Source organism: Danio rerio, chromosome 23 (assembly GCF_052040795.2).
Source record: "Danio rerio strain M-AB ecotype USA chromosome 23, GRCz13ab, whole genome shotgun sequence".
Lineage (NCBI taxonomy): Eukaryota > Metazoa > Chordata > Actinopteri > Cypriniformes > Danionidae > Danio > Danio rerio.
In genome coordinates, this window is record NC_141043.1 from 6,890,001 (window position 1) to 6,917,730 (window position 27,730).

The 27,730-nt window shown below is 37.7% G+C and overlaps 1 protein-coding gene and 1 long non-coding RNA gene across 3 annotated transcripts in view; one reads left to right on the forward strand and one right to left on the reverse strand.

Moving 5' to 3' along the window:
• p4htma (prolyl 4-hydroxylase, transmembrane a) overlaps positions 1-23,403 on the forward strand; it is a 40,846-nt gene extending 17,443 nt beyond the window's left edge. Inside the window, exons 3-9 of one of the 2 annotated variants that reach the window (XR_015522984.1) lie at positions 6,788-6,963; positions 9,855-9,945; positions 14,932-17,426; positions 17,467-18,000; positions 18,083-18,173; positions 18,354-18,459; positions 22,717-23,403. Coding sequence is in view for 1 of the 2 variants with exons in the window: in NM_001080691.1 (NP_001074160.1) it covers positions 6,788-6,963; positions 9,855-9,945; positions 14,932-15,097; positions 17,821-18,000; positions 18,083-18,173; positions 18,354-18,459; positions 22,717-22,913 (1,007 nt within the window). In the remaining variant the exon portion in view is untranslated. 2 annotated transcript variants of the gene reach the window in all.
• LOC147838160 (uncharacterized) lies at positions 7,414-24,098 on the reverse strand. Its single transcript, XR_015523180.1, has 4 exons — positions 23,708-24,098; positions 12,799-13,085; positions 7,757-11,074; positions 7,414-7,447 (listed from the first exon to the last, which is right to left on the reverse strand). It is a non-coding gene; the product is annotated as an uncharacterized LOC147838160 (long non-coding RNA).
• Positions 24,099-27,730: the final 3,632 nt, after the last annotated feature.

A 27,730-nucleotide genomic window follows, 5' to 3' on the forward strand; every position in this document is an offset into this window, starting at 1 on the left:
CTTAACACGCCTCCTTTTTAGACCAGAACCCCTATGGGCGCACATACGAGGGCAAATGCATTTTCTATTTAAACAGCGTGCTGTAAAATGTCAAAACAACCCTTGCACCGAGCTGAAACTAGCAAACAACAATTGCGTCGCGCCTTGCTCCGCATTGCGCTGGGTGTACGATAGGGCCCAAGGAATTTGTTTTGGCTACAGAAGCTTCCAGTGTACATAAAAGTGACAACACAAAATAAATTTGAAAAAAAAAAAAGACAATAAACACTAAACAGAGATGCAGTTCGTCAAAAAATCTGAATGTTGAATTGTATGTACAGATTTGTTATAAATGTACAGTTTATCAGATGCTGTGTACAAATGTGAATGGAGAAAGTTTTGCACGTTTATAGCACAGTAGGGGAAAATTTTGAGGTAGATGGCCTCAGGAAAGAAACTTTTCCTGTTTCTGGCGTTTTTTTGTGCTTGGTGCTCTGAAGCACCAATCAGACGGTAAAAGTTCAAACAGGTAGTGTGCTGGGTGCGAGGCGTCCAGAGTAATTTTGCGAGCCCTTTTACTCACTCTGGAAGAGTACAGTTCTTAAAGTGTAGGAAGGGTAGTGCCAGTGATTCGTTCAGCAGTCCAGGCTATTTGCTGTAGTCTACGGAGGTCGGTTTTGGCAGCTGAATGATTGAATTGCAGAGGATGGATTGGATGACAGCTGAGTAGAACTGTACGAGCAGCTCCTGTGTCAGGTTGAACTTCCACAGCTGATGATGGAAGTACAGTCTCTGCTGCTTCTTTATTCTGCCACCCTAGACGTGGATGTAACTGAGGCACGGGTGTCGAGGGTAGTTTCGGGGACGCCGCTCTCTCTATTCTGCCGTTCTACATGCGGATATAACTGAGGGGCGGGTGGCGAGGGTAGTTTCAGGGACGCCGCTCTCTATATTTTGCCACCCTAGACGTGGATATAACTGAGGCGCGGGTGGTGAGGGTAGTTTAGGGGACGCCGTCCTCTCTATTCTGCCGCCCTTGACGTGGATATAACTGTGGGCGCGGGTGGCGAGGGTAGTTTCGGGGACGCCGCTCTCTCTATTCTGCCACCCTAGACGCGGATGAGGGCGTAGGTGGCGAGGGTAGTTTCGGGGACGCCGCCCTCTCTATTCTGCCACCCTAGGCGGCCACCTAGGTTGCCTCTATGGATGCACCGGACCTGAATAGAGTCTATGTGAATGTCCTACTTCAGATCCTGAGTTGTTCATGTTGGTGAGTAGTGGGAGTGCAGGGGGGTTTCTCCTGAAGTCCACTATCATCTCCACTGTTTTGAGCATGTTCAGCTCCAGGTTGTTGTATCTGCACCATATGGCCACAGATGTTAAGGCAACAGGTCTGTAGTCATAAAACTGTGTGTATGTATATATATATATATATATATATATATATATATATATATATATATATATATATATAGTTGAAGTCAGAATTTTTAGCCCCTTTTGATTTTTTTTTTTCTTTTTTAAATATTTCCCAAATGATGTTTACCAGAGCCAATGGTTGGATAGATACATATTTTAGTGGTTTTTAAATGTTGGATTGACCAATTTATATATAGAAAAATAAATGGCTTGATAGATAAATGGATAGACAGATGATTTTGAGTTGGGTAAATAAACAGTTGATTAGACAGACAGTTGGATAGATTCATGATTAGATGCATTTGTACAGGATAGATAAATGTTTTTGATAGATGGTTGACCGCGAATTGATGGATATATCCTGATTTGATATATAGTTAGTTCTAGAAACATAAACAGATCTGTGTTATTAATGTGTGTGTGGGTTTTGAGAGGGTTCAGACAGGGTGACTGTAAAGCTGAAGATCTAGGGAGGCTGGCTGTGACAGAGGTGTGTGAAAGGAAGTGTGTAAGTGTGAGAGGGCTGGAGTGGCGTCTGTGCGTGTGTGTGATGCTGAGGAGTTGTTCTTCTCCTGCTGGGAGCTCTACACAATGTCCACCCCAGAAATGGCCCTCACTTCCTGTCCGCTCCATTCCCAGGACCCGTTCCTTCCCCTCAGCCCATCTAATGAGTAGAGCCACCGCATCTCTAACCATGTGGAAGGGCTTTATGAAGAGCGCGCGTCTCTATATGCTTATGCATTATCTGCATTTGAATAGTGCTTGAACAAAGGCGATGAAACCTATATACAGTAATCTAAGTCACTGAGCACTCTCACCCATCCCAGAAAAAACAATGGCCCCCGCCGGAACACATTAATGGCACAGTCTCATTAACACTCTCAATAGGTCAGGCAATACCATGAGTCTCAGAGAGGAGGATGGGCACAATTCATTATTTTTGCCATCTCAGTGGCCACTGCTCACAGTCTTAGCCATTTACTAATGTGACCATTACTCAGATTATATAATAATATCATCATTATAGTTTTAATTCTTAACTTACTTAACTCTTAACTTTAACTAACCCTAATCTATCTATCTATCTATCTATCTATCTATCTATCTATCTATCTATCTATCTATCTATCTATCTATCTATCTATCTATCTATCTATCTGTCTGTCTGTCTGTCTGTCTGTCTGTCTGTCTGTCTGTCTGTCTGTCTGTCTGTCTGTCTGTCTGTCTGTCTGTCTGTCTGTCTGTCTGTCTGTCAGTCCGTCCGTCCGTCCGTACGTACATCCGTCTGTACGTCCATCCTTCTATCCATACATTCTTCCAAATATCTATCCTTCCATCCATCCATCCAACTATACAAATATCCATCCATCCACCCATCCATCTTTCTATCCATCCATTCTTCCAAATATCTATCCATCCATCCATCCATCCATCCAAATATCTATCTATCTATCTATCTATCTATCTATCTATCTATCTATCTATCTATCTATCTATCTATCTATCTATCTATCTATCTATCTATCTATCTATCTATCTATCTATCTATCCATCCATCATCCAAATATATATTTATCCATCTATCCGTCCGTCTGCCCATCCATCCATCCATCCATCCATCCATCCATCCATCCATCCATCCATCCATCCATCCATCCATCCATCCAACTATACAAATATCCATCTATCCATCCATCCATCTAACTTTTCATCCATCCATCCATCCATCCAAATATCTATCTCTCCATCTATCCGTCCATCTGCCCGTCCGTCCATCCATTCATCTATCCATTCATCCATCCAAACATCTGTCTATCCATCTATCCGTCTGTCCGTTCGTCCGTCCATCCGCCCATCCATCCATCCATCCATCCATCCATCCATCCATCCATCCATCCATCCATCCATCCATCCATCCATCCAAATATCTATCTATCATCCATCTATCTATCCATCCATCCATCCATCTAACTTTTCATCCATCCATCCATCCAAATATCTATCTCTCCATCTATCCGTCCATCTGCCCGTCCGTCCATCCATCCATCCACCCATCTATCCATTCATCCATCCAAACATCTGTCTATCCATCTATCTGTCTGTCCGTCCGTCCGTCCATCCGCCCATCCTTATATCCATCCATCCATCCATCCATCCATTCATCCATCCATCCATCCGAAACTTATGAAATAATTATATCTTCTCAAAATAACATTTTAAACATTTTTTTTTTAATTATTATATTCCTCGTATAATTTATAACATTGGTATGTTTAACTGTAAATTGAGTAAATAGAAAATTGTTAATATAAATATATACTATTTATTAATTAATTATCTACTATAAATTAAAATTCTTGTTTTTTTAATACATTTAATTTGGACATTTAAACAGAACTCTTTAGACCAGATGTTCCTCAAAATAAGAACATATTATAACATTTTAAAGTCAACTGCTTAGATGGTCAATTGTTTTAAAGTGATTATGAAAAGGTAAACTATTTTTCTATATTGTTTCTGAAGACAGACAGTTTTTTACACAGCAGATGTGCTTCTGGAACTGGCCTCAAACTGACCTGTCCTGATTTACTGCCCACTTCCACGTTTACCAAGGATGCTTGTCATGATGCTTGTCACCAAAGGAGAATTGATTGCATTAACACTTGTTTGCAGTTCTGTTGATTAGCACTGCCTAGTGTGACTGTGATCCTTTAATCCTTCAGTCTAATCTGATAATGTTCACATTCTCTCTGTCTGCCTCTCTCACACACACACTTACTTCTACAATAGATCAAACACACACAGGCTTAACACATTAGGATCATCTGCTGATGCTTTAACTGTTCAGAGTTGCATGTAAATCAACACCTGAGCAAGAACAGAGCAACCGTCTGACATTCGCCTCACCACCCATCGTCATGGAGGAAACATGGAGCATTCAATCGATCATAACTGTTTAAAAATTTGCAAAAATTTGTTTGTAAAATGCAAGTTTACTAAACTAAGGTAACCTTAACCCAAAAAGTTTACCATTTAGTTTAAAAACTAAACCTAATAAGTACTGTGAACTTAATCTATTTGAGTAAACGAAGCAATTTGAGCACAGTAAATGAAGAGAACTCTGAGTACTGTAAAACCCAATAAATTAGGGCAACTCAAACCATTTGAGGAAACCGATCGCTACAAACAATTTTAGTTAAAAAACTAATCTATATGAGTACTGTGAATTTACCCTATTTAAGTTGAAATAATGAGGTATTTATTTAACTCATTACCTTCAACACTGAGTTTAAAACTCTTTTCAAATTAGTAGAATCAACTTTTTTTGTAAATGTTGAGTTAACTACACTCATTTAATTTAATAAAGTTGACTGTTGGGTTTTACAGTGTAGTATACAAATATGACATTTTTATCAAGTATATATATATATTGACTGCCAAATGGTTTATATTTAAAACAGGTACTATTTTGTCCAAGCAAAACTAAAATGTTGTCATTTTTGATGCTATAAGGGAATTTATTATACAGTTTGTTTATATATTTAGGAAAACAGCTCATAAATGACACAGATTTAGGTATTTTGGAATAATAAAAGTGTTGAATGTTTCCTGTGAGTGTTTCCTGATAGCAATGTCCTCATAAAGATAGCTGTGCGTGTACGTGTTCGCACACATTTACGTGTGTGTATGTACAGTGGTGTAACAAATTGTTTGCCTTTTCCTATTAATATTTTGTTTGCATGTTTGTCACATTTTAATGTTTCAGATCATCAAACAAATTGAAATATTATTAAAAATATCATCATGGAGTTTGTAAATGAAGGTTATTATTAATAAGGAAAAACAAGATACAAAACTACACAGCCCTGTGTGAAAGAGGGTTTGATTTTTGTTCTGGGGCTGCTTTGGTGCTTCAGGACCTGGAAGACCTGTTGTAAAACATTACAATTTCAGCTTCAAAAAGAGCTAAAATTCAATCTTTACGCTTGAACATGACTCATGATTCATTATTTTGATACAGTTCACAAAACCAGTATGAATTTTTTTCAACACAAATTTGACTTATTTGGATTTTAGGTTTAACTCATTGATTAGGTATCCACCTACCCTGATACCTGATACTATACCTAATACCCTGAAAGAGAAGGTCTGGCCATCTGTTAGTGACCTCAAGCTGAAGTGAACTGGGGTTCTGCAACAGGACATTGATCCAAAACATAACAGCAAGTCCACTTCTGAATGGCTGAAAAAAAAACAAAATAAAGATTTTGGAGTGGCCTAGTCAAAGTCCTGACCTGTATCCAATTGAGATGATTATCTTAAAATGGCAGTTCATTCTTAAAAACTCTCCAATGTGGCTTAATTACAATAATTCTGCGAAGATGAGTGGGCTAAAATTTCACCACAACAGATGTGTAATAAACATGATACAGAATACGAAATCAGTAAGGTCGCGAACACATTTTTCAAACCACTGTATGTATGGTCACAAAGGCTGCATTATTTTACCATAAATACATTTTATCATAATTTTCATAAACATAATAAATATGATTTAAAGCTTAAGAAACATCTTATTAGTGTTTTATAATATTATATAATCTAATATAATAAAAATCTAATCTAATATAATCTAATATAAAACAATATAATATAATATAATATAATATAATATAATATAATATAAAATATTTTAATATAATATAATAATATAATATAATAATAATATAATATAATATAATCTAATATAATATAAAATAATATAATATAATATAATATAATATAATATAATATAATATAATATAATATAATAATATAATATAATATAAAATAATATAATATAATATAATAATATAATAAAATATAGAATGTAATATAATAATATAATACAATACAATATAATAATCTAATATAATATAATATAATATAATAAAATAATATAATATAATCTAATATAATATAATATATTATATTATAACATGATATAATATAATAATCTAATCTAATATAATAATATAATATAGTAATATAATAATATAATATAGTAATATAATAATATAATATAATATAATATAATATAATATAATATAATATAATATAATATAATATAATATAATATAATATAATATAATATAATATATGTGTTGTTTGGTGTTTGTGGAAATAATTAGACATTTTAGAAACATTTTTTTACATGAATATAAATAAAAAACTGCATATATTTGGATGAGAACCAATTTTAATATTATAAAAAAGATTCACTCTCACTTTTGATCAATTTAATGCATCCTTACTGAATTTGAAAATGGATTCTTTTCAAGAACGATGGTTTCCTGTTATCGATCGGATGCAATATACAAACCGACACCTGCATATTGTTTTGTCTCAGAGATCCCAGGATTCCTGAGTGTGGAGGAGAGTAATGTGGTGATGCAGCTGGCGCAGTTGAAGGGTTTGACCCACAGCTCTCTTCTTACCAATCCTGACCAGGAGGAGCAGCTCACTCAGGACGAGCTCTTCAGCCTCCTTGACCTCAACCAGGACGGCCTTCTGCAGAGGGAGGAGGTCAGACACTGTCACCATTACACAATCACTGCTGATGTCCACTCCAAAATGAACATTCTGTCATCATTTATTCAAAACTTGTGTCATGTCAAACCTATAAGACTTCATTTCTTTTGAGGAACAGAATTGAAGATAGTTTGCAAACTTCATCAAGTCGGTGGAAATTACCATTACGGTGACCAAGAGAGCTCAAATGTGGGATAGTCCACCCAAAAATGAAAATAAACTCACTAATGATGAGTATATTTTCTCAAGTGGTTCCGAATTTTTGGAGTTTCTTCATTCTGTTGAACACAAAAGAAGATCTTTTAAAGAATGCTGAAAACCTTAAAATATTGATTTTTATAATAGGAGAAACAAATACAGTTACAGCTTTCTTCAAAATATCTTCTTTTGTGTAGTACTGTGTGGAATAAGTGAACGCAAAGTAGATGATGGCAGAATGTTTGGTTTTGGGTGAACTATACCTTTAAGAAAACACATGCTGTTCATGATGTGATAGCTAGATAGATAGATAGATAGATAGATAGATAGATAGATAGATAGATAGATAGATAGATAGATAGATAGATAGATAGATAGATAGATAGATAGATGGATGGATGGATGGATGGATGGATGGACGGACGGACGGACGAACTGACGGACAGATAGATAGATAGATAGATAGATAGATAGATAGATAGATAGATAGATAGATAGATAGATAGATAGAAAGATGATAGATAGATAGAAAGAAAGAAAGAAAGAAAGAAAGAAAGAAAGAAAGAAAGAAAGAAAGAAAGAAAGATACAAGTACAAAATGCACTACAAATAGTGCAGGCCACAAAATAAATGTGTCAGCAGAGCCCAGAAAGGGATGAATCCGAATGCAGTTTACGTTTGTTTACAAAATAACATTTCATTTAATGTAAATTGTGCAATTTGTCTGATTATTTCGGGATAAAAATATACAAAGAATAAGGAATCGTGTGACCAGGACGTTTTAAATTAACAAAAAAAACTCAACTTAACTCATCTCTTAACAGGGAACAGCCGGGTTTGTCACTTTTTGGCTTCCTCTAACATATTTGTGTTGTGCTCTGCATTATTTACAGCACATTTCTGTGTTTTCATTTGTTGTCAAATTGACGGAGATGTTTTCACAGTTAGTGTTTTTCCGTTTGGATCTTTTCTTAACTTGCTGCATGTTTAAGCTCTCTTGGCCACCATACACAATGGATTGGTTGTCATAATTTGTCAAAATAGCAAAAAGTAGATATTTTGAAGAATGTTGTAAAGTGCTAGCCACAACATCAATATTTGAAAAACAAATGCTATGAAAATCAATAGTTCTCGATATCCAACATTCTATAAAATATCTTCCTTTGTGTTCAATAGAACAAAAAAATTTAAACGATGGTGGGATTTTCAATTTTGGGTGAACTATCCCTTTAAGAAAACACATGCAAATAGAAAATGATCTACAAATAGTGCAGGCCACAAAATAAATGTGTCCGCAGAGCCCAGAAGGCATGAATCCGAATGCAGTTTATGTTTGTTTACAAAATAACATTTCATTTAATGTTAATAGTGCAATTTGTCTGATTATTTGGGATAAAAATATACAAAGATTAAGAAATCGTATGACCAGGACGTTTTAATAAAAAAAAAAAACTCAACTCACCTCTAAACAGGAAGTAGCCGGGTTTGTCACTTTTTGGCTTCCTCTAACATATTTGTGTTGTGCTCTGCATTATTTATTTCTGTGTTTGCATTTGTTGTCAAATTGACGGAGATGTTTTTACTGTCTATTAGTGTTTTCTATTTGGATCTTTTTTAACTTGCTGCATGTTTAAGCTCTCTTGGCCACCATACACAATTTATTGGTTGTCATAATTTGTCAAAATAGCAAAAAGTAGATATTTTGAAGAATGTTGAAAAGAGCTAGCCACGACATCCATAGTAGGAAAAACAAATACTATGGAAATCAATGGTTATCAGTTTTCAACATTCTTTAAAATATCTTTTGTGTTCAACAGAACAAAAAAAACTTAAACTGGTTTGGAACAAATCAATAATGAGTAAACGATGGCAAGATTTTCAATTTTGAGTGAACTATCCCTTTAAGAAAACACATGAAAATAGAAAATGCTCTACAAATAGTGCAGGCCACAAAATAAATGTGTCCGCAGAGCCCAGAAAGGGATGAATCCGAATGCAGTTTATGTTTGTTTACAAAATAACATTTCATTTAATGTAAATTGTGCAATTTGTCTGATTATTTTGGGATAAAAATATACAAAGAATAAGGAATCGTATGACCAGGACGTTTTAAATTAACAAAAAAAACTCAACTCATCTCTAAACAGGAAGTAGCCGGGTTTGTCACTTTTTGGCTTCCTCTAACATATTTGTGTTGTGCTCTGCATTATTTACAGCACATTTCTGTGTTTTCATTGGTTGTCAAATTGACGGAGATGTTTTTACTGTCTATTAGTGTTTTTCCGTTTGGATCTTTTTTAACTTGCTGCATGTTTAAGCTCTCTTGGCCACCATACACAATGGATTGGTTGTCATAATTTGTCAAAATAGCAAAAAGTAGATATTTTGAAGAATGTTGAAAAGAGCTAGCCACGACATCCATAGTAGGAAAAACAAATACTATGGAAATCAATGGTTATCAGTTTTCAACATTCTTTAAAATATCTTCTATTGCAGAACAATAACAACACTGACAAACAAATCAATGATGAGTAAACGGTGGTGGGATTTTCAATTTTGGGCAAACTATCCCTTTAAAAGATGACACGGGTGAATTATCCTCTCATGGCGAGAGTGTGAATATGATGAACTGAGACAGATTAATAACATGATAATTCCCGGAGCTTAAAGCATCTGTTCTGCTGCAGATTTTGAGTCTTTCCCACTCCACCGATGGATCTTGGCTGAGCTCATACAATTTACGGAAAATCCACACCGGGCTTGAGACCAACCCTTCTGGTAAGTGAAGTGTGTGTGCGTGTGTGAGAGCGGTGGGTCTGATACAATGACACGACATGCAGTGTTTTCTAGTAGCTTCCGGATGGATCCTATTAAAGTCTCATTAATGGGGGGGTTTACACACACACACATCCGCCTGGCATACGGACTCACCGAGGTAACGTCCCCTCTTCCGGTCCCCCCTGCCCTATTGTCTGGAGAGCATCCCGCTGTGGTTCGGTTCCGGAGGGGAAAGAGTGAAGACCCACTGACCCGCGAATAAAGGAGAAAAACACAGAAATGCTATTCTTGTTATTCTCGCCTGGTCTATTGTAATGCTGCCATCAACAATATTTGATCTGTGATATTTGCGCAGGCAAGCGTCTCTATTGCTGTTGCTCATATTTATAGTATTCAAGCACACCATTTCCTCTTGTGTGTTTAAAAAAAAAAAAAAACACCATACAGATTGGGAACAAGGGTGAGTAAACGATGAGTAAATGTTGTTTTTTGGGTAACCTATCCCTTTAATACATGATGTGTAATTTAATTTGACCTACGACTGTAAAAAATATGGACGACGCAACAGCTCCTTTTCCTGTTGAACGCTTTGAAGGTAAAACACCTCATGACGGGCACAAACTGTCGCAAAAGACTGCTGAAATAGAGTGGAGGAACTATGACGTCACTTTGTAGGCTAATCTACTTTATGCTAGCTAATCTGCTAGCATAAAACTGGTTCCCTCGTGAAAATCCCAATGGGATTTTCCCATAGGCTTTTCGAAGATTGCAAATAATAAGCTCTGTGTTCAAACACTGTTCATTATACTTACACGTTTTCTCCAGCCGGATAATCCTCACACATAAATACAACTTTGAGCACTTTTGGATCTTAAATACGAACGCTAGAATTGAAAAGCTAACATTAGGCTATAAACGGACTACAGCGCCCTCGGGGCGCTCGTCTGACGTCAGCACTACCCTGATACAGACAACTTATCAAGCTTATTTTTAGAAATATTGTCCATGACAAAGAGCTAATCTCTCTGTTTATTATATTATAATCCATGCTATGTATTGTAAACAAATAAATACACAAAAACACATAGACCTATGTGCCTATTGGATCGTTTTTACGTGGGAAATACGTCTGTTTTGCTTTAAGGTTGTTCTAAAAGTTTTAAAACTGTGTGTATAAATCTGCCTACAGTATTATCATGAGACATGTTTAAATAAGTGTATCGCTCGCGCGCACACAGCATGCTTACCTTAACAGACGACAGAAATGAGGCGTGAGGAGGAACAAGTCTATCAAATGCCTGCCATCATGCACACAGAGCATTCCTTTTTTTGGAGTACAGCGAAAAGCAGCCCATACAGTCACATCTGCTGTACATTTTATGGAGGAGTGTAAATATTGCAGTTATGACCGAGTTAAATGTGTTCAGATGAAGAAAAAAAGACCAAAAAAATCACTTGATCACGTAAAAATAACAGTTAACAGGCATGTATTTTTAAACATTTATTCACACGTTTGCATTACTGAGAGCAGGACAGAGAAAGGCTGCACTGGTAAGCAGGATCTTCATAATAATGTTTATTAAAATAAATGATTAACAAATGAATCTGTCTCGACAGCCTTTACAAGTGAAGGAATTATCTACACACAATCTGAATTCCCAATTAGAATAATACTACAAACTATAAAATAATATTCATGAAAATACCTAAATAACAGACTAATCCAAATGTCCAACACAAGCGTTCAGATGCGTTCAGCTCGATGACGTATAATGTCTACGACAAGCCTGTAGTCCCATTTAGCAACTTGATAGCAACCGTCTATTTAAAGAAGCGTAACCAATTTAAAAAATGAAGAGTGTGATGTAACTGATGTGTTTTATGTCGTAGAACAAAACGTGAAAGTATCTTGAGTTTGTGTTAGCCACTAACCTTATTTAAGCGATTTTACTGAAATCCCATTTAAAAAACCCATTGACTTTGGGATTAGGGAACCGGAACTGCTAAAATGCTAACTCGTTTCCGGGTTTTTGCATTCAAATTGACGTCATAGTTCCTCCACTCGATTGGAGCCTGGGCATGCGCAGAAGGGACTACCAGATGAAGCCAGAGGCGGAGCCGCGGAATCAAGCTTCCAACCAAACCATGCCTGTCAACCCTCTGGCTTTTCCCAGGATTCTCCCGTATTTTACAGTTCTGTTCCGCTATTGTCACAAACAACAGCGATATCTAACCACCAGAGGTCGCTGGAACACATTCTCACTCGTACAAACTACAAATCTGCCAGTTCATGGACTACAACTTCATACATGCACTTTGCCCACACGCACATGCTTCCTCATTTAGACTGATTACACTCGCACCACCTGAAGATTGTCGAAGATTACACACACTATTTAAGCAGCACACACGCTCACTTCCTTTGCCGAGTCTTGTTCATCTGTATAGTGACATTACAACGCGTTATCCTTGTCTTGTTTTACCGTGTTTTGACCTTAGCCTTTTTGTCCCTGTCTGCCGCCTGACTTTTGACCTCTTGCCTGATACTTTTGACTATGATTTTGGACTTCCTTTATACATCTGTTTGCACCTGTGTTGACCGTTGCTTGCTTGACTACAATAAACCAGCACGTGGACCCTACTTCAGTTGTCTGTGTCACTCCCCATGTTACAGCTATGATCCCGTAAATGTATTTTCCAGTATTTCTCTCGTATTTTCAAAGGGTGGCAAGAAACATTTAAAGAGTCGAGCCTCCCATACGCAACCCATACCGCCAAACTACCAGGGGCCGCCCCTTGCTCTTAAGTGTGAGACTATACTGTGCTTTCGCTGTGTTTAAGGCACGAAAACACTCTGAAATAAATGTAAAAATGGCGCGATTCCCTTTCCTTTTCATTACAGGTGACGTCTCCGCTCCTATGCAATCCTCAAAACAGTCATATAATGGTGCATGTCTGTCAGCTGACGCGCTCCATAGTGTTAAATAGACTCTGTTTCCCAAACGGACTCTGTATACGCGATTTGAAGCGGAGCGAAAGTCTGGCTTTTGGGTGCGTGTTTAAACAGACATATACACATAATTAATAATAATAATATCTAAAGATGTCGATCTTGGTGTCTTTTTTTTTTTCAAACACAACTAATTTCATCTTAAATGAGCATAAAAAGTTAGGAAAGCAGTCGAATGCCTTCATTATATTGTTAGATGTGTGCATTTTTAAAGTGAGACCTGTTATTTAATGTAATCAAACGAAAAAATCTAAATAAAAAAGAAATTCGTTGTTTGCTCTTTAATCAGAATGTGTAAGTTATACAGTGAGGAAACGGCTAATGAGATTTGATAGCTTGATTCTATTTCATTATAACAGCTATTAATTTTAATAAGCTGAACTGTTTGCTAATGTATTTGCTGCTAATGTACAGTATATATTTTTTCTTTTGTAAATAATAATAATAATAAAACTGGCAACAGTCTGTGAACACAACCAGCTTCTAATGGTAAAAATGGGAATAATTTTTTTTGTAATCACACTTGCCAAAAACATTCTGCAGAAACACTTTGATTGACTTTTTCCTTTTTGTACATGTCATCAGACAGGGCTCGAAATTAACCTTTTTGTTTGGTGGCACCGGTGCTACTAACTTTAAAAATTTAGGCGCATCAGCCAAAATTTAGTCGCACCCACCAATTATAAGCACCGTTACTACAAGTTTTATGCAAACAAATTTATTTCATTTGAAATCAACACTAATCAAACTAACAAGCAAAAACAAATATATATATATATATATATATATATATATATATATATATATATATATATATATATATATATATATATATATATATATATATATATATATATATATATATATATATATATATATATGCAAGCGAGAGGAAAATATGTCTCAACGAAATCCCGTTATCACAAGAAAATACATTTTTATAACATAACTGAGTGACCAAAGCATACACGGACCGCTTGAAGGAAGTCTTTTATCCACTCTTGGAAAAGTGTAGATGTTGGATTAACATTCAGCACATGGTCACTTGTAAGATGTGTCATTATTTATAACTTTAGATGCCATGGTTTTTAAAACAAAATCTGTCAGTGTTATCTTCATTCTCATCTTCAGCGCTTTACAGTTTTTTGCGGTAGTAGCTTTCTCTGTCATCCCAAGCCAGAAGGCACTGACTGAGTGATTGACAGCTGATATTTCAGCGCTAGAGCAGTGGTGGGCCAATAAGAAGAGCGGGAAGGCGGGGCAAGCATTTCGGACCTGGCTTTGTTTACTGCAGCAAGTTGACATGACAGCTGTTTAAAACCATTCCCAAGCAATGCATTTCGCATTTCAAGTGCAGACAAAGAGCTTAGAGATGCATTCTGCGTGAATCCGAATCCGCGCATGTGGCGAACATTTTGCAGTAAAAACTGGTCGCACACAACAATTTTAAGCACTCACACTAATGCTCCCAAATATATTTTGAGGTCGCATAAATAAAATTTCATGCGCATATGCGACCAAAATGGTCACAATTTCGAGCCCTGTCAAGGGGTAGAGCCCCGCCATTAATGATGATCTCTCCCTCATTAACATAGGATGTTAATCTTGTTTTTGAATCTGCCACTATGCTGATACAAAGGCATTTGTAGCTCCACCCTCGTTTGAAAAGTGCACAATGTCATTTAAATTTAAAGCGACAGTCACCAAAATGGCACAAGTGGGATCAAAGCCTAAAAGGGGCAGCTTTAAAGAGTTATAAAACAGTATTTGTGAAATATATGGAGCTTAAACTTTACATACACACTCAAGGGACATCAGAGACTTGTTTTGCATCTTGTAAAAATAGGGATAATAGGCCCCCTTTAAAAAGGTTTAGAACACCTTAGCAATACCCTAGCAAACTTATAGGAATGTGATATTATTCCTACTATTCTACAGTGAAGCCGCAGCTGACTTGTATTGATGTGTGTTTGCAGGAGTTTTGTCTCTGCAGGAGTTTAAGCGTGTGAGTGGAGGAGTGCTGCGTTACAGCGGCGCTGCTCAAGGCCTGGACGGACACACCAAGGTCAGACAGAGAAGCACACACACACGACTGTACCTTGGAGAGGGCACACACCACCTGCTGAAGAGCGTCAGGAACAGGTAATGCATGCTGAAGGCTGGAAAAGAGAGTAACGCTCAGGGCTTTGTTCAATCTGTCACAGCAGACCACAGTACTAAGTTGCAATTCTGTCAATATTTACTCACCTCATATCAATCCAATGCCATTCCAGTGCCTTTCTGCTGCCAAGACAGTTGAAACTTTGTTGTGTTTTTTTTCAATCTGTACACTTCTGTTGTACTAACAAGATAAGAGTTTTGTTTTGGACTCTTGTATCAAATTGAGTAAATTTTTAGTTCCGTTATAGAACACAACAAAAATATTTTGTCAAAGACTCTAGAATACACAAGGCATGCCATTTGTATAGTTTTGTATGGGGAAAAGTGTAACGATCAATAGCCCCTTTCACACAGTGATACCGGTAAATATATGGAAAATTTCCGGAACGACTTTACCGGTGAATTCAAAAAAGTGCTGTTCACACAGACGAGGACATTACAAAATTTTTCCAGAAAAGAGCATTCACACATCCATCCCAAAATACCGGTAAATTCTGACATCATTAACCAGAAATGAGTTCTAAACGGCTGCGCTTGTATTTGTAAACATTGGACTACATCACAAACTCTATGGATGGATCAGCATTGTGAAAAACTTCGATGAAAACATATAGAGAAACACTTTCACATGTCGAGATGTACATGATATGTGTGTGTGCTGGCGCTCGCGGGCTGTTTCACGGCCACACGCAAAGCTTGAAGTTAAACAACGGCTTATCATAAGCATCTTATCGATAATTATTTACACGGATGGCATTAAGATGAGCATACAAACGTTATATGACTAATTTCTAGCAGGTAAATGTGTCTGGGAAAATATACAAAGGCTTTTATTTTCGTAAACCGTGCGGATGTGAATGCGTCTGGCTGTTCTGATTGGCTAAAGCAGATGTCTCACGTCAGCACGTTCCAGACGTGCACGCGCTCTTTCCAGATATCTTCCTTCTGCGTTCACACAGTGCAGCATTCCGGCAAATTACCGGTAATGTTACAACTTCTCTTTCCTGAAAACAGCCAGGACGAATTTACCGGTATTTTTAAAAAGGGGCCGTTCACACACACACCTTTCTAAAAAATTGCTGGTAATTTTCCGGAAAGGTCTGTATGTGTGAAAGGGGTTAAAGGTGAATGAAGCCCCGCCTACTAGCACAGGAGTCAATCAGCAAACAATATAAACTAATGTTTCTCCGGCGCAGGGGCTCAGACCAGATGGGAGTTTCTGCAGATTTTGTGTGATTGAAACCTTTAGAAATGAAACTAAAGAGACAGCTGTTCTTTAACTTTATTGGCGATTCCTAATATGCAATCTAATCGTAAGCTTGGCAGGTAGTTTTGGAGAATTTGATGTTTCCCTTTACAGACAGAATGCCCGAGCATACTGCCCAAGAGGTGTTTCAAAGATGGCCGCTGACTGATTTGGCGTGCTATAAAGGGACTTTGATTTTGTTTAATAGAACCAAGTGCGTAGAGTGCTAAAGTGTGCCCTGCGCGCTTGCATTTTTTAAAGAAACTTCTTTATTGTATTATTCTTTATTTTTTATTTAATGTTATCTGTCAGATTTTCATTGTATTGATGTACACTTGGCAAATGATGATAATTTTTACGCTATTTCTCTGTGAAATAATGTTTGAAATATGAAGGTAAATTGTCCTTGTGGTTATTCTTGGAATAATGAAATGAAAATGAGAGTGGCCGTCTAACTAATGACGCATTGTAATTGACTATGGGATTAAAGGATGGAGTGAGAGGATTGTATCACACACTGAGGAAGGCATTGTGCCAAAACGTTTGTGTTTTTAAACTACCCAAAGAAGGAAAAAAAACAGTACGAAGCAATTACTTGACGAGTGCGAATCATTACCTTTTTGTTTAATAGAACCAACAAAAATCAAACTGGTTTGAAACAAGTCAAGGTCAAGTCAAGCCTGTGAGTAGATGATGAGAGAATTTAAAACTTTAAGTGAACTATCATTTGACCCAGTTCACCGCAGATGGTTTGTTCTAGAGATCTGCGCTGGACTAAATTTTGAATCCTGCACCCGCCAGGTTTTAGCCCGAACCCGACCGCTCCCGCTTATATTCAGCATTTGTTGTCTCGCTGCCCGCCCCGCCCCGTTTTCTACCCGCCGCGCCCGTTCCCACTAACGGATTTCAGGGGACAAAACTGAAAACCACCCAGCTATACAGTACAGACAGCCTATAACACGCTGTTTGTATAAACACACACACACTCAAGCACAAGCAAGTGACACACACACACAGACAGCGTCTCACTCTCTCTTTCATTCTTACACACACACAGACACACACGCGCGCACACACACACACACACACACACACACACACACAGAGAGAGAGAGCTCTCTCATTCGCACGCACACGTAGACAGCAAAAAACAAGCTAAACGCAGCATCATGCTGTCTCTTTCACACATACATGCGCGTGCTTGCTTGCTCCCGTCCAAAATTAAACCTGTTACAGACTTAGTGCTTTATTCGGAAATTTATTCCTGCGCGACAGAAATGTGGTTGGGTCCCACGGCTCCCGCAGTACAGCCGCGGGAATGCAGACCTCTGTTCTGCTTTCTTAACCAAACTTTGGGCAAAATTGCTAAATGTCTGGTTATTGACTAGACTTATATGTCACAAAACAGAACTAGTTTAAACACACAAAAAGCACAGACGATGATTCAATCTTTCTCCAGAGTGACCCGTTTAACACGACTGCCATCCTCATTGGTCGATCTCAGCGAGGCAATGGAAGTTGTCCGTTATGAGCAGGGTGGCTTCAGCCACGCCCACCACGACAGCAGCCCCACCCACCCCGACAACAGCTGCACCCACACACATCTGGCAGCAAACACCTCCAACCAGGTGGCATGCAGGTATACTCCTGATAAGATATTGTGCCTAATTGAACTGAATGTTTAAAACATTACCAGATATACGAGAGTGTCTTCTTCACAGATATCTGACGGTCTTGCTGTATCTGAACTCTGCGGATAGCGGAGGAGAAACCAGCTTCCCCGTCGCTGACAACCGGACTTATGAGGAGGAGGTGAGTTGTGCCCTGTTTCTGTGGCAACAGAGGGTGGTGAGCTCTGTTGCCGTAGCGACCAGGCAGGAACAGGAAGAGGGTCCTGAAATATGATGTCTATCTTAGGCATTTGATGTTACTGCAGCTTCACCTGAAAACTGTGTGTGTGTGTGTGTGTGTGTGTGTGTGTGTGTGTTTCAGGTCTTGGGTGATCTCTCTCAGCAATATTGTGATAAAGGCAATCTGAAGGTCAAACCCGTAGCCGGAACTGCTCTGCTGTGGTACAACCACCTCTCAGATGGCAATGGTGAATTCATTTTATCGCATACTTCCCTTTAACTTTGTAATCCAACTAGCACCATTGTTAAAAATTTTTGAAAATATTTCAAACAAACATGCTAATTCATACCACCCTGCTGAAAAATCCAGCTTAAACCAGCCTGAGCTGGTTGGCTGGTTTTAGCTGGTTGACCAGCCTGGTTTTAGAGGGATTTTTGCCATTTCCAGGCTGGTTTTCAGCCATTTCCACCCTGGTCTTAGCTGGTCAGGCTGGAAAATGAACAGCTAAATCCAGCTTGACCAGCTTGGTTTAAGTTGGACGTAGCTGGTTTTGGCTGGACTACCCGATTGGCTAGGCTGGTCAAGCTGGTTTTAGCTGGTCATCTCCCAGCCTAACCAGCTAAGACCAGGCTGGAAATGGCTGGAAACCACCATGAAAGTAGCCAAAACCCCTCTAAAACCAGCTTGGTCGACCAGCTAAAACCAGCCAACCAACCTAGGCTGGTTTAAGCTGGATTTTTCAGCAGGGCAGCAAAGTTAAACATGGTAGCAACATGCTATTTCATGTTAACACATTGTAAGTATTTGCTAGCATCATGTTAATTCATGTTAACTACATGATAAACGTGCTGGTAACATCTTAAAAACATGCTAATTTATGTTAGCATAGGAATAACAACATGTTAAGCGTTAAAAACATCTTAACAACATGCTAAATTATGTAAGTATTGTAATACACATGCTAAGAAAACATGCTTTACATTTTAATGTTTAGCCATGTTAAAAATGTTAGCAATGTTAGCGTTAAAACCTTTTAATGCTTGTTAAACATTGAAAGGTGCTATAAGCAGGCTAAGTGCCAACAAGCATACAAGCTAGCAATATATATTTACATTGACACCATGCAACATTTTACAATTGTGCTACAACTTTACTAACATTCTGAAACATTCTAACATGTTACAACCAGAAATATAAAAAATTATTTAATAACGGGATTTGAACTAGTGTAGTCAAAAGGTTCAGCACACGTACCAATTAACCTAGCTACTAGGCTACTCAGGACTACACATGAAATGGTCTGTTTTAATATTATTATTGGTTAAAATATGTTCTGCTGTGGTTGTGGACTCGTGTTAACTTGTTTCCATAGACCAGGAGTCACCAATCTCGTTCCTGGAGGTTCGCTGCCATGCAGGGTTTAGCTCCAAATTGCCTCAACACACCTGCCTGGGTGTTTCAAGTATACCTAGTAAGACCTTAGCTGTGTCCCAAATCGCATACTTATGCACTTTTCTATGCCATTTTGTAGTATAAAAAGTGTAAGTAGTGCGTTTACACTGAAAACTCTAAATAATAATAAGTGCACTTTAATTACCCGGATGATGCACTCATTCAGCCGCTAAAATGAAGTGTGGAATGATGGACACTTCACGCACTCAACGACCGCAGGTTTGCCTACGTAGTGCAAGGGGTGGAGCTATCGGACGCACATGTTGGATAACTTTATTTATTTTGGATGGTGAAAGCAAAATTCTCCTACGAGAGTGATTATAGCGCCTCCCGATGGTGAATGCAGTAAGACTCACGGCAGGTATTATTTGATAATTCGGTCGTTTACTTCACTGATTTGGCGACCGTCAAACATCATCAGGGAAACGGTTTGAATTTCCGCTAGGTAAAAAACATTAGTGTGCCATTTGGGACGACACTACATACATATACTATCCTGTTGAGTGTGTAAGTGGATAAGTACATAGTGCATGAGTGCATAGTGTGCCATTTGGGACGCAGCTCATGATTAGCTTGTTCAGTTGTGTTTGATTAGGGTTGGAGCTAAAATCTGCAGGACACTGGACCTCCAGGAATAAGTTTGGTGACCACTGTCATAAACCCATGTTAACATGTTGTTTACATGTACTCATGTTTACATGTTTCTAATGCGCTAATCCTTTATGGCATAGATTCAACAAGGCACTGGAAAATTCCTCAGAGATTTTGGTCCATATTGACATAATAGATTTGTCAGCTGCGCGTCCAAGATGCTAATCTCCCGTTACACCACATCCCAATAGTGCTTTATTGGATTGAGAACTGGTGACTGGGGAGGCCATTTGAGTACAGTAAACTCATTGTCATGTTCAAGAAACCAGTCTGAGATGATTAGCGCTTTATGACATGGTGTGTTGTCCTGCTGGAAATGGCCATCAGAAGATGGGTACACTGTGGTCATAAAGGTATGGACATGGTCAGCAACAATAGGGTAGGCTGTGGCGTTGACACAATGCTCAATTGGTACTAACGGGCCCAAAAAGTGGCAAGAAAATATCCCCCACACCATTACACCACCACCACCAGCCTGAACAGTTGATACAAGGCAGGATCGATCCATACTTTCATGCTGTTGATGCCAAAATCTGACCCTAACATCTGGATATTGCAGCTAAAATCGAGACTCATCAGAGCAGGCAACGGTTTCCAATCATCTATTATCCAATTTTGATGAGCCTGTGCCAATTGTAGCCTCAGTTTCCTTATCTTAGTTGACAGGAGTGGCACCCCATTTGGTCTTCTGCTGCTGTAGGCCATCTGCCTCAAGGTTGGACGTGTTGTGCATTCAGAGATGCTCTTTTACATACCTTGAGTGGTTATTTGAGTTACTGTTGTCTTTCTATCACCTTGTCTGGCCATCTGACCTCTGGCATCAACAAGGCATCAGCACCCACAGACCTGCCGCTCACTGGATATTTTCTCTTTTTCAGACCATTCTCTGTAAACCCTAGAGATGGTCGTGTGGGAAAATCCCAGTAGTTCAGCAGTTTCTGAAATGCTCAGACCAGCCCGTCTTGCACTAACAACCATGCCACATTCAAAGTCACTTAAATCCCCTTTCTTCCCCATTCTGATGTTCGGTTTGAACAGCAGCAGATCGTCTTGACCATGTCTACATGCCTAAATGCATTGGCTGGTTAGAAATTTGTGTTAAAGGGCCATGAAACCCCCTCGTTTCAGCAGGGTGTTTTCCCACCTCTACTTTGGAAAAAGTCAGAAAAGTAGGCGTGTCCAGCTCTGTTTAGGGGGGAGTGTCGGAGGAACTAAAGTGGGATGGTGTGGGAGTGTCTATTTGGGCACGCGCGAGTTTCAGAGTCAAAATAAACACGGAGGAGAAAGTGATGGTGTTTAACCTACATGGACATCTGTAGTCGAATTATTTGCCAAATTATTAAATGTTGGACTTTAACTGCAGTTTAGCTTTTTGATTCAGGGAATTCGCGTGTGTTATTCCGGTCACTAAATGCGGTAAAAACCCAACACGAGATTAAAGTTTGGTTGTGGTGCTAACATGTTTACACTCGGTGCAATAGTTAACTTAGTTCGATACGAACAAACTGAATAAACAAAGAGCACTGGTCGCTCACTTACCAAATCTGTAGAGACAGGACAATCACCAACAACTAGAGCCGCGTCTTTATGAAGAGAATACTACAAGCGAATCCGGATCTCAGCGTTTGCAGATGAGAACAGCTCTCAGGTAAACAATGTTCCTCCTTAGACACGCAAGTTATTGTTGTCGAGCGTCGCGTACACTGTAATTCACACGTGAGTCTGAGCTCTCACAGAGAGAAAATGAAAACAAAACTTAACGGCAGCAAACTATAAAAGCAACACTTCACGCTTGTTTTGCCAACACAACGTGGCGTCTCTGTCGTGTAAACACTGTGACAGTAATGAATATTAATGAAGTTGCACAATAGAGCGCGCTGATTGGTTTGAGCCAAGCCTTACTTATGCATTAATGCATCACACTGTCAGACGTAATAAGACTCACTCTGGCACAGACGTCCAGTCTGCACGCTGGAATACACGCTATTATGTCATGGCCGTGACGCAGCTTCAAAAATTCGTTTCAAACCGGAAGTACGAATTTGCTTGAAATAACGCAAAAACAACCAATTTACACTTTTTAGTGAAATATAGGTGTCCTAATAGTGTTTTTAGCAGTGTGGGACACATATACGACTGTCAACAGCTCAAAAAATGTGTTTTGGTGTTTCGTGACCCTTTAACAAGCAGTTGGACAGGAGTACCTAATAAAGTGGCCAGTGAGTGTATTTAACAATAAAACGGTTATTTTCAAATGTTATATTTGTTAACATTACTGTTTCAGCTGTATTTAAATCAGTATCTGAGCAGTTTCTTTTAAAAACATTAAAATGTATTATTATTCCAGCGCACAATGAATATAAACGAACTCCCCATTGTTCTCCATTTTTCTTTCAATCAGGTTGGGTCGGAGAGCTGGATGAATTCTCCCTGCACGGCGACTGCTTAGTCACACGAGGCTTTAAATGGACAGGAAGTGTGTGGGTGAACATCGACCCGGACCAGCAGCGTCAGGAGCGCTACCAGCGCCTCGTCTCCTGGCATCCAGAGGGCCACAGCAAAACACCAGAGCATGGAGACTTTCACCAAGACCTCTAAACCCAGATCATACACGTCTGCACTGATCTAGAAGCAGTTTCCACTCGGCAAGTCTTTGTTCGGGAGAATAAAAGCCGGTCCAGTAAGAGATACCCACTGCTGCGAGCTTTACTTTATATAGCTGTGGGCCCCGCTCCGGTGGCATATCATTTAATATTGATGAGCTCAACGGGGAAATTGTTCTCTGAATAGTTCCTAGATATCCACGAGTTGCACACAAGTTATTTATTCTATATTTAAGAAAGAGTTTATTTATTCATTGCGTAAATCTTTATTTATTTGTCATATTGCTATTTATTCAGATATTTATTATTCATTAATGTGTGGTGTGTATTTATATATTTAAATATAGTCACATGATGTGTGTCTATTTATCTCAGGTTTTGTTACGCACTGGTTGTCCTTTTCCATTTTAATGCACTATTTAAGACAAAGAGTTCGTCAGGTTTGTAAGTTAATTTAAGAAATAAATTTATACATGTAGAGCGGAGTATGTGTGTTTTTTTTATATATATATATATATATATATAAATTCAGTTTTCTGTTAGAATTATATGAAGGCACTTGCACTGAGATTTCTCTGATATGCAAGTGCACGTGTTTCCCACAAGAGGGCATCATATACACTTTCACTAGGTCTCTGCTTACATGTGCATAGCTGAAAGGCCTTCAGATCCTTTAAATCAGTAATTCAGGTTAGTTACAAAAAACATGAGTTGTATAAATATATTATTTTTAATATAATATTTTTAGGACATCAAGTTAAACTAAATAAAATTTAACATTGCCCTCACTTTGTTTATTTTACTTTATAATATATAATTCAACTGTTAATAATAATGACCTTGCTCGTATAAGATAGACAACATGCTAAACATATCATGCTAACAATGTCTAAAAACATACTCGCAACATGGTATTATCGTACTCCTCAATATCATGTTGCTAGCATGTTTTTGAAATTTAACATGTTATAGGTATGTTTTAAAGCATTGCTAGAAGTAATGTGTACTTTAACCAACAGGTTAAAGATGGCAAAGTTCTAAAACATGCTAGCAATGTGTTAAATAATGTTAAATTATGATAAATAACATGCTAGCAACATAACATTAGGGATTAAAACCCTCTAGCAATATGTTAAAACATGCCCACAACAGGTTAAAGATGGCAAAATTCTATAACATGCTATCAATGTGTTAAATAATGTTAAACTATGATAAATAACACGCTAGCAACATAACATTAGGGAGTAAAACCCTCTAGCAATATGTTAAAAAATGCCCACAACAGGTTAAAGATGTCAAAATTCTATAACATGCCAGCAACGTGTTAAATAAAGTTAAATTCTATATAAACAAATGCTAGCAACATTATATTGGGGAGTAAAACCTTCTAGCAATATGTTAAAACATGCCTACAACAGGTTAAAGATATCAAAATATAAAAAAACATGCTAGCAATGAGTTAAATAATATTCAATTCAAGTTTATTTGTGTAGCGAAATATTCAAAGATTGTGTTTTAAAGCAGCTTTACGAAAGGTGCACATTACTGCATTACAATCAAATTAAATACTATGAAATTATGTAAAATATAACATGCTAACATGATATTGGTGTGTAAAGCCTTCTGGCAATGTGAAAACATGCCCATGACAGGTTAAAGATGGCACAATCCTAAAACATGCTATAGCAATTTGTTAAATAATGCTAAATTATAATAAACAACATGCTAACAACATAATACTGGAGAGTGAAACCTAGCAATGTTAAAACATGCTCATAGCATTTCAAAGATGTCAAAATTCAAAAACATGCTAGCAATGAGTTAAATAATTCTAAATTATGCTAAATAACATGCTAGTAACATAATATTGGTGTGTAAAACCTTCTGGCAGTGTTAAAACATGTGTATAACAGGTAAAAGATGGCACAATTCTAAAACATGCTAGCAATGTGTTAAATAATACTAAATTATGACAAATAACATGCTAGCAACATAATATTGGTGGGTAAAACCTTCTGGCAATGTGTTAAAACATGCCCACAACAGATGTCAAATTTCTAAAACATGCTAAGAATGTGTTCATTAACATTCAATTTAAGCTTATTTGTGTAGCACTTTTTACAAATTTATGACAAATAACTTGCTAGCAACATTATATTGGGGGTAAAACCTTCTAGCAATGAGTTAAAACATGCCCATAACAGGTTAAAGATGACAAAATTCTAAAACATAATAACAATGTGTTCATCAATATTCAATCCAAGTTTATTTGTGTAGCACTTTTTACGAAATTATGACAAATAACATGCTAGCAACATTACATTGGGGGGTAAAACCTTCTAGCAATGAGTTAAAACATGCCCATAACAGGTTAAAGATGTCAATAGCAATGTGATAAATAACATGCTAGCAATATAACATTGGGGGGTAAAACCTTCTAGCAATGTTAAAACATGCCCACAACAGGTTAAAGATGTCAAAATTCTAAAACATGCTAGCAATGATTAAAATAATGCTAAATTATGATAAATAACATGCTAGTAACAAACTATTGGTGTGTAAAACCTTCTGGCAGTGTTAAAACATGCGTATAACAGGTAAAAGATGACACAATTCTAAAACATGCTAGCAATGTGTTAAATAATACTAAATTATGACAAATAACTTGCTAGCAACACTATATTGGGGGTAAAACCTTCTAGCAATGAGTTAAAACATGTCCATAACAGGTTAAGGATGTCAATAGCAATGTGATAAATAACATGCTAGCAACATAACATTGAGGGGTAAAACTTTCTAGCAATGGTAAAACATGCCCTTAACAGGTTAAAGACGTCGAAATTATAAAACATCCCTGCTGAAAAATCCAGCTTAAACCAGCCTAGGCTGGTTGGCTGGTCTTAGCTGGTTGACCAGGCTGGTTTTAGAGGGGTTTTGGCCATTTCCAGGCTGGTTTCCAGCCATTTTCAGCCTGGTCTTAGCTGGTCAGGCTGGAAAATGACCAGCTAAATCCAGCTAAAACCAGCTTGACCAGCCTGGTTTAAGCAGGACATAGCTGGTTTTGGCTGGGCTCCCAGCCTGGCTAAGCTGGTCAAGCTGGTTTTAGCTGGTCATCTCCCAGCCTGACCAGCTAAGACCCGGCTGGAAATGGCCAAAACCCCTCTAAAACCAGCCTGGTCGACCAGCTAAAACCAGCCAACCAGCCTAGGCTGGTTTAAGCTGTTTTTTTTCAGCAGGGATGCTAGCAAATGTTAAATATTGCTAAATTATGATTAAGAAAGTGCTAGTAACATAACATTGGGGGGGTAAAACCTAGCAATGTTAAAACATCCCCACAACATTTCAAAGATGTCAAACTTCTTAAACATGCTAGCAATATGTTAAATAAAGTTAAATAATAATTAAAAAAAATGCTAGCAACATTATATTGGGGGGTAAAACCTAGCAATGTGTTAAAACATGCCCACAACATGTTAAAGATGTCAAAATGATAAAACATGCTAGCAATGAGTTAAATAAAGTTAAATTATGATTAAAAAAACATGCTAGCAACATGATGTTGGCCTAGCATTAGCATTTATGGCTTAGCCTTTGCATACTTGTGTTAAAGATATTATCAAAGTTATGAAACATGCTAGCAATGTGTTTAAAATATGTATACACAATGCTAGCAATATGATGAATCGAGTCCATGTTGCCAAAATTCTGCCAGTTCAGATGGCAAATGCCATTTTTAAAAACCCACCCTGGACACCTTACATACTATAAAAGCTGCACTTCTCCTGTGCCGTCGCCTCTGTGCTGAGCTAAAGAGAAAGGCATGTGAGCTCTTACTGCAATAGATCCTTTAATACCATAAGGCTTAATTCGGAGTCTGGAATTTGGGGGCTTTTGGTGACTCACTAAAAAAGTTTCTTACAACTGTTTAGCTATGCTTCTGTGTTTTTATGTGTATCTCCTTGATGAATATAAAATTGAGCTTGGTTAGCAACAAAAAGCATATTTAAAGTGTACGAAATCGAAATTTACTTGTCCACATTAAAGCAGCACAGGTGTCAAGCTCAGAGGGATGGCTGCAGCTCTACACAGTTTAGCTTTAACTCTAATTAAACACACCTGATCAATCTTATTGAGCTCTATTTTGACGATCCGCGCAAAGTGCAAAGCACAGGGCGCAAACGCATTCGGGGCATGTTAGAATCCACTTTTGCTCATATAAGGATGGAAAAATCCACTTTGCGCCATGGCGCATGGTCTAAAAGGGTTGAGTTTATTTTCTTAATGAGTTATAGGTGTGTTTTGAGAATGAACCAATCAGAGTCTCATCTCCCATTCCCTTTAAGAGCCAGTTGTGTCGCACTATTGCACATTTGCTATTTACATGACGACTTTGTAAGTGGAAAAACTGAGCATTTCACTAGCAAAAAAACAGTTAAACAGAGCATCTGCAGCGCGAGAATGAGAGAAAAGGCCTCTCATTATCTACTTTCACTTTTGCTCTCGTGGATAGGGAAACCTTGTACACACAGACATCAATTAGCCTATAAATAATTAATTTCGTTTGTTAAGCGCAAATTTTAGTTTCAAAACTATTTCTAAATTCAGTTCTAATTTCCAGCAAATGAATAAATGAACAATAATAATGAAGTGTGTTCAAAATACTGAGTTATATCCTAAAACAAAATTGTCACGAATAAACTAAAAAAGCCCCCGAGATGAAGAAGGCATGAAAGTATGTTTTTATATTTACGTAGGCTAGAAAATAATATGTTTTGTAATATTTTAATCCTTTATATTTATATCCTATATATA